At 34.7% G+C, this 8,623-nt stretch overlaps 1 protein-coding gene across 1 annotated transcript in view; it reads left to right on the top strand.

The window, feature by feature from the left end:
• Positions 1-1,426: 1,426 nt before the first annotated feature.
• The window catches only part of Mrtf (Myocardin-related transcription factor), a 358,893-nt gene continuing 351,696 nt past the window's right edge, over positions 1,427-8,623 (top strand). The window contains exon 1 of the mRNA XM_075304799.1: positions 1,427-1,756. Within this exon, the coding sequence (XP_075160914.1) occupies positions 1,699-1,756 (58 nt within the window). The 5' untranslated portion in view covers positions 1,427-1,698. The remainder of the gene's footprint in view (positions 1,757-8,623) is intronic.

Below are 8,623 nucleotides of genomic sequence, written 5' to 3'. Positions count from 1 at the left end.
CTGATGTTCACAGATATTTTTTTTTGCCGCATTACCACTTATTCACATATATTCTTTAGTTGTTTTTCCTCTACGAGAAACAATAACAAAAACCACAACAACTACTTGTTTACTATTAGTTAATAGATGGATTTTCTCTTTCTCTTAACGAAAGATTTTTTCTTTCTTGCTTTTACATAATAAACTTTCATCCTACTCAAAATGTGTTGTATACAGATTCTGCTTATTCAAATATTTCTCACAAAGATCATAGCAATAAGAGAGAAAGAGGGAATATCTAAGAGTGAGAGAGAGAGAGTCGGAGAATTTTTCAAATGAACTTCAGTGTATTGAATTGGTTTCTGTTAGCATTTTTCATTCACAAAAGAAAAAGAATATTGCTAATGCAGAAGAATTTCCCCAAAAATCTTCTCTTCAGTCATGTGAGTAACAATGTGGCCAAAATTTCCCTGCATCTATTATAGATATTCTCAATGGGATTTGTTGTCTCTTACAAAAACAAAGAACATCACCTTCTGCTCGTAAACTTTTAAGTTTTAAGGCATTCGAAAATGTCCTCAGTGGCTTTTGAGAACCAACTAAACGAAGGAAATTTAAAAAAATGTTTTTTTTTTATTGAATTTTCTCTTATTAGCCCGGCGATAGATAGCCGTTGATATTGTTCTCAATGTTGCTGAAACAGTGAGTGTGTGGCCGTGGTGTTCGATGTTTCATTTCGTTGAGTGGAGAAATGTAGAAAATATTTTTGTTTTGAAATAAAGAAATCACCAAATATCATGCCAGTGGTCTCTGCGGAGTTTTCACGTTGAAACGTATCGAAATTTCAATTTTCCAAACGCATAGATAACAAAAACAAAAAAATATTATGGAATTTATTGAGATTTATTGAATTTTAGAAAAGTTTAGTTTAATTTAAAAATACAAAATAAATCTTAGTAAAAAGTTTGCTTACAAAAATGTTACAAAAGATAGCAGAAATTTATATATATATATATATAAATACGTAGAAAAAATATTTAAATGTTAAACAAAAAAGAATCGAAAAGTAATCAATTTAAACATACCATGTGCTAATTTCCATAAATTAAGAAAATCAAACGACAAAAAAATACAGCTCAATTTTTTTATAGTGAAAATGTGTAATTTACAAACAACAACAAAACCCAAGTTTTTGCAACAGTTTTGTGAAATATTTTAAACATTTTCTAAATCACATTCAGTTTGTGAACATTCCAAATATTACAATAAAATATAAATAAATGTGTGTGAAGAAATTCTTGAAAACAAATTTTAATTTATAAAAAGTTTTCAGAATCACATGAAAAAAAAATAAATAAATAAATAAATACATGAATATACTAACGAAAAAATAAAAATGAAAGAAAGTGAAATTGTGCTTGCGAGATTTTGAAGAAGTTTCTGTTGCGATAAACGCCAATACCACGCGGATTCGCTTTATGAATTATAAGTTTTTCTTATTTCCGAAGTTTCGAAATAGTTTTTCATGATTAGTGTGTGAAATTGTGTGAGAGTATCTGTGTATCGTCGTTTTATGTGAGAGTGGCGGAATCTATTGAGTCATCGTCCATTACTATCTTAATTTTTATCCTCTTATTTTCGTTCATTGTGCTCTAATGTTGATAAAATTTTAAGCAGAGTATCTAACCTTTGCTGTGTGGGCCTTCGCGGGGGAGGACCATGCCGGTCATTGCCGATTCTGATGAACCACCAGCAAAATGTTGCAAATATTGTGAGGGTACGTGATTGTTGTTTATTTTCTATGTTCTAAATAGTTTAAGATTTTTAGATCCAATGTGTTTCGATTTTTTATCGATCTAATCTTCTAGGCGAAGTTAGAGAGTACATACACGCATCGAAATTGCCATTTTCTTTTGGGCATAAAACAAGGGAAAACTCTGCGAAATTTTACATTGACTGGGTGATATCTTTTAGAATAGGTGAAACTGCTTTACAGTAATCTGAACGAATCTCAGGTCAACAAAGCTGCTAGACAATGAACCAAAACGTTTTTAATAAACGTTTTTTTATTGTTTTATTCAGATTTTTCATTAAGCGATACACGCAGAAAAAAGTAAACTGTTTTAAAGTAAACAATCACAGAAAAAAATTTCACGAAAATTTTTCCAATTAAAATTTTAATTAATTTTTAAAAAATATTCAATTAAAAATTTAATGGATTCAACAAATTATTTAATTGAAATCAAAATCTATCACGAAAATTAATAGTATCAATTAATTTTTTAATTGGATCAATTAATTTTTTAATTGACCTTCAATTAATTTTTTAATTGACCTTCAATTAATTTTTTAATTGATGCTATCATTTCTGTGATTGAAGACATTTCAATTAAAAAATTATTTGGATCAATTAATTTCGTGATTGAATCAAAAAAATTTTTTTTTTGTGTGATAGAGTGACCGCAACTTATATGGGGCAAAACAATGTCGGAATATTGTTCGCCTTAACCCCACAAGAGGAATCCCCTTTCCAGATATTGGGATAGCCAAAATTTGAGACCGATTAAACGACGTTAACACATGCCGCTCGTCGCTCAAAATTTGAATGTTTTGGCCAAAAAGTTTACATATTGAGCCATACCTCGAGAACGGTAAATAATAAAAACACGCACGATATCACAAACGATAGCTTATTTTGTCCTTAAAAATTTATGTTATGAACAAAATTGTTGTAACACTGAGTCAAACCGAGTTACGCCAGCCTTTAGCTTCAAAAACGCGACCTGGTGCCACTAGGAGCATTCGCCTCAACCCCACAAAACGAATCCACTTTCCAGATATTGGGATAGCCAAAATTTGAGCCCGATTAAACGACATTAACACGTGCCGCAAAATTTCAACTAAATCGGAGTTCAAAATTGGCCTCTGTGGTCATATGAGTGTAAATCGGGCGAAAGCTATATATGGGAGATATATCTAAATCTAATCCGATTTCAACCAAATTTGACACGCATAGCTACAATGCTAATTCTACTCCCTGTGCAAAATTTCAACTAAATCGGAGTTAAAAATTGGCCTGTGTGGTCATATGAGTGTAAATCGGGCGAAAGCTATATATGGGAGATATATCTAAATCTGAACCGATTTCAACCAAATTTGGCACGCATAGCTACAATGCCAATTCTACTCCCTGTGCAAAATTTCAACTAAATCGGAGCAAAAAATTGGCCTCTGTGGTCATATGAGTGTAAATCGGGTGAACGATATATATGGGAGATATATCTAAATCTGAACCGATTTCAACCAAATTTGCCATGCATATCTGCAATGCTAATTCTACTCCCTGTGCAAAATTTCAACCAAATTGGGGTAAACTCTGGCTTCTGGGACTGTATTAGTCCATATCTGGCGAAAGATATATATGGGAGCTATATCTAAATCTGAACCGATTTCAATCAAATTTGGCACACTTGGCTTTAGTACTAATTGTTCTTCTTGTGCAAAATTTTAAGCAAAGTAGGATAAAACTCTGGCTTCTGGGGCTATATAAGTCCATATCGGGCGAAATATATATATGGGAGCTATATCTAAATCTGAACCGATTTCTTCCAAAATCAATAGGGATCTATTATGAGCCAAAACACATAAAGGGTGATACGGTCAAAATTTGGTCAAAATAAACTTGACGTATTTCTTTCAATTTTGCATTTAAAAAACCTGAACACCCCTCATTTTGAAGGTGTGTGTGTAGAATGTTGCTCCTATTTTGATTTTGGATTTCACTCTTCAGTTGTCAAAATGCCGTCCAAGCAAAAAGAGCAGCTCGCGCATCGCGAAAATCCGAGCTACTCGCACGCAAAGCTGGCAAAATCGCTAAAAGTTGCCAAATCAACCGTTACAAATGTAATTAAAGTGTTTGGGGAACGTTTGTCGACAGCCAGGAAGTATGGATCGGGGGGAAATCGAAAACCGGAAGCCGCTGAGACGACAAAGAGAGTTGCCGGTAGTTTCAAGCGAAACCCTAACCTCTCTCTCCGAGATGCCGCAAATAAGCTGGGTGTATCGTCGACAACCGCAAAGAAATATCTGGTTTGGCAAGCCATCTGTACCTGTGGCTTGAAAAGCAGCATTTTCATAGCTTCCGGGACTGTCAACCAAGAAATTTACGTGAAAGAGTGTTTGAATAAACGTCTGCTGCCTTTCCTGAAGAAACACGGTTGTTCCGTACTGTTTTGGCCGGATTTGGCATCTTGCCATTACGGTAAAAAGACCATGGATTGGTACGCCGCCAACAACGTGCAGGTGGTTCCCAATGACAAGAACCCTTCCAACACGCCAGAGCTCCGCCCAATTGAGAAATACTGGGCTATTGTCAAGCGGAACCTAAAGAAGACCAAAAAAACTGCTAAGGACGAGCAGCAGTTCAAGGCAAACTGGCTTTCTGCGGCGAAGAAGGTGGACAAGGTGGCTGTACAAAATCTAATGGCAGGTGTCAAGCGTGAGGCCCGGCAATTCGGATTTGGAAAAGCGAAAGCCTAACTGAATATTATTCTTGAATTTTATACTAATTGAACTCGAAAAAGAAATTTAATTTGATTTTTAAATAAACGATTTCACCGATTTACACGCGTTTTCCCTTGACCAAATGTTGACCGTATCACCCTTTACTTGTGCCAAATTTGAAGTCGATTGGACTAAAATTGCGACCTAGACTTTGATTACAAAAATGTGTTCACGGACAGACGGACATCGCTATATCGACTCAAGAGCCCACCCTGAGCATTTTTGCCAAAGACACCATGTGTGTATCTCGTCTCCTTCTGGGTGTTGCAAACATATGCACTAACTTATAATGCCCTGTTCCACAGTGTGGTGCAGGGTATAATTAATGAGATCGTCCTTAAATTTGTTGACTTTTTGCATTTTGGCTACAAAGCTAAAAAGTTTTTAAATAGGACGTCTTTTTCAATACTTAATTTTTAAACGCTTTTTCACCACCTTAGCATAATTTCTACTTGAAGTCGAGTTTGAATTTGGAAACTTAAGTGGTCGTTAACACATTTTTAAAGAACTTTGATAGCACATAAAGAAAAAGCTGAAAAGAACGAATAAGTTAAAATTTGTTTCCTAAAATCGAGTACGTCAAACTCAAATTTAAAAGAGGATTGTGTCTTAAATGTGTCCTTACTACAATTCTCCAATGTGCAGTTTTATTTATTGATCTCCCAAAGCTAGAGTTGATTGGTTGTTTTCGTTGTTGGTTATATTTCACAAAATGACCGGCAATCCCAAAAATACATACCGGTATTCTGTGTGTGTGCGCGTGTTTTCGTTTACATTTGCCATTTTTCTTTGGCATCGTTAATGTTTTAGGTGTTTTTGTTATTCTTCTAAACTAAATCTTATAATTATAATTGGAAGTAAATTTAGTTTGATTTATAAATAAGTTTTGTTAGTTAAAATTTGCTGCCAATAAATTGGCTATTGCTGCCTTTGTTGAGTTGGTCGGTTCGTTTAAATAAACGCTGATGATTGCACATTCACAAATGTTTTGTTTGAACTTTCTAAACTGATTTCTTCTAAACACGATGATATTTTTCTGCATAGGGGTCAGTATTGGAAAAATTTCTTGAATTCTTGTATCTGCACGAACTGTAAGCGACAGATTTTCATCATAATTCTTGAATTCAATTAGATATTTTGTTATTGATTACGAGCCAACACGCGCGCGTTCCTTAACATTAACGACACTGAAAAAAATATTGTCGTGGGGCCAAAGATTTCATGTCCTTAAAATACGAATGCAAATTTTGCTTAGCATAAAATACGCATTTCTCTAATATAACGTTTTTTTTCTTTGTCCAAAAGTCGATAAACTTTTCAATGAAGTCGTATTGTCCTTATAATTAAGTGATTTGACTTAAAAATGGTTATCATAATATGAATGAAAAATTTTCTGGGGTAAGGTTAACTTGACTTTAAAAATTCAGAAAAATTCTTTAAAATTAATGAAATTGTCTTTAAATTTGTTGTATTTTTGCATCTTGACTACAAAGCAAAAAATCTTTCAAAAATAGGACATGTTTTTCAACACTTTATTTTAAAGACTTTTTTTGCTTGAAACATAGCATAATTTCTACTGGAAGTCGAGTCTGAATTTCGAAAATAAAGTTGTCGTTAACTCGTTTTTAAAGGACTTTGAAGAAAAAAAGCTGAAAAAAAAACGAAAAATTTTAATTTGCTTCCTAGAAGCAAGAACACAAAACCTAAATTTAAAAGAGGATTGTGTCTTAAAAGTATCCTTGAATACTGCGCTTCTTTGGCTCGGAATCAATACCAAAATTTTTAAAGTAAAGACAAAATATGCTTTTTTTCAGTGGATAAAGGCTTATTCGCGTTCAACAATTTTGTGTTAATGGCAATTGTTAGGTACATGGTATAGATTAGAGGTGCATACCTCAAATACACAAAAAATTATTCTTCCCTTTGAAACGAAATTTTAGACCAACGAAGTTTTTTTTCTTGTCTACTTAAAGATAAATTAATTTTTAAACCCACCACCATAGAATGGTGACGGGGGTATAATAAATTTGTCATTCCGTTTGTAACACATAGAAATATCGATTTCCGACTATATAAAGTATATATATTCTTGATCGGGGAGAAATTCTAAGACGATATAACGATGTCCGTCTGTCCGTCTGTCCGTCTGTCTGTCTGTCTGTCTGTCCGTCTGTCTGTCTGTCTGTCCGTCTGTCTGTCTGTTGTAATCACGCTTTAGTCTTCAATAATGAAGAAATCGTGCTGAAATTTTGCACAAACTCGTCTTTTGTCTGCAGGCAGGTCAAGTTCGAAGATGGGCTATATCGGTCCAGGTTTTGATATAGTCCCCATATAAACCGACCTCCCGATTTGGGGTCTTGGGCTTATAGAAATCGTAGTTTTTATCCAATTTGCCTGGAATTTGAAATCTAGAGGCATTTTATGACCATAAAGAGGTGTGCCAAAAATGGTGAGTATCGGTCCATGTTTTGGTATAGCCCCCATATAGACTGATCTCCCGATTTTAATTGTTGGGCTTATAGAAACCGCAGTTTTTATTCCATTTACCTGAAATTGGAAATCTAGAAGTATTGTAGGACCGCAAATACGTGTGCCAAAAATTGTGAGTATCGGCCCATATTTTGGTATAGCCCCCATATAGACCGATCTCCCGATTTTACTTCTTGGGCTTATAGAAACCGCAGTTTTTATTCAATTTGCCTGAAATTGGAAATCTAGAGGTATTGTAGGACCGCAAATACGTGTGCCAAAAATTGTGAGTATTGGTCCATGTTATGGTATGGTCCCCATATAAAACGACCTCCCGATTTGGGGTCTTGGGCTTATAGAAACCGTAGTTTTTATCCAATTTGTCTGAAATTGGAAATCTAGAGGTATTTTAGGACCATAAAGAGGTGTGCCCAAAATAGTGAGTATCGGTCCATATTTTGGTATAGCCCCCATATAGACCGATTTCCCGATTTTACTTCTTGGGCTTCTAGAATCCGAATTTTTTATCCTATTTGCCTGAAATTGGAAATCTAGAGGTATTTTCGGGTCATAAAGAGGTGTGCCGAAAACGGTGAGTATCGGTCCATATTTTAGTATAGCCCCCTTAAGAACGATCTCCCGATTTAACTCATTGGGTTTCTAGAAACCGTAGTTTTTATCGGATTTGCCTGAAACTGAATTTCGAAAATAAAGTTGTCGTTAACTCGTTTTTAAAGGACTTTGAAGAAAAAAGCTGAAAAAAAACGAAAAATTTTAATTTGCTTCCTAGAAGCAAGAACACAAAACCTAAATTTAAAAGAGAATTGTGTCTTAAAAGTATCCTTGAATACTGCGCTTCTTTGGCTCGGAATCAATACCAAAATTTTTAAAGTAAAGACAAAATATGCTTTTTTTCAGTGGATAAAGGCTTATTCGCGTTCAACAATTTTGTGTTAATGGCAATTGTTAGGTACATGGTATAGATTAGAGGTGCATACCTCAAATACACAAAAAATTATTCTTCCCTTTGAAACGAAATTTTAGACCAACGAAGTTTTTTTTCTTGTCTACTTAAAGATAAATTAATTTTTAAACCCACCACCATAGAATGGTGACGGGGGTATAATAAATTTGTCATTCCGTTTGTAACACATAGAAATATCGATTTCCGACTATATAAAGTATATATATTCTTGATCGGGGAGAAATTCTAAGACGATATAACGATGTCCGTCTGTCCGTCTGTCCGTCTGTCTGTCTGTCTGTCTGTCCGTCTGTCTGTCTGTCTGTCCGTCTGTCTGTCTGTTGTAATCACGCTTTAGTCTTCAATAATGAAGAAATCGTGCTGAAATTTTGCACAAACTCGTCTTTTGTCTGCAGGCAGGTCAAGTTCGAAGATGGGCTATATCGGTCCAGGTTTTGATATAGTCCCCATATAAACCGACCTCCCGATTTGGGGTCTTGGGCTTATAGAAATCGTAGTTTTTATCCAATTTGCCTGGAATTTGAAATCTAGAGGCATTTTATGACCATAAAGAGGTGTGCCAAAAATGGTGAGTATCGGTCCATGTTTTGGTATAGCCCCCATATAGACTGATCTCCCGATTTTAAT

Source organism: Haematobia irritans, chromosome 4 (genome assembly GCF_050003625.1).
Source record: "Haematobia irritans isolate KBUSLIRL chromosome 4, ASM5000362v1, whole genome shotgun sequence".
Taxonomy (NCBI): Eukaryota; Metazoa; Arthropoda; class Insecta; order Diptera; family Muscidae; genus Haematobia; species Haematobia irritans.
The sequence above is the reverse complement of the archived record's forward strand: the minus strand, read 5'-3'. Positions and strand labels throughout refer to the sequence as shown.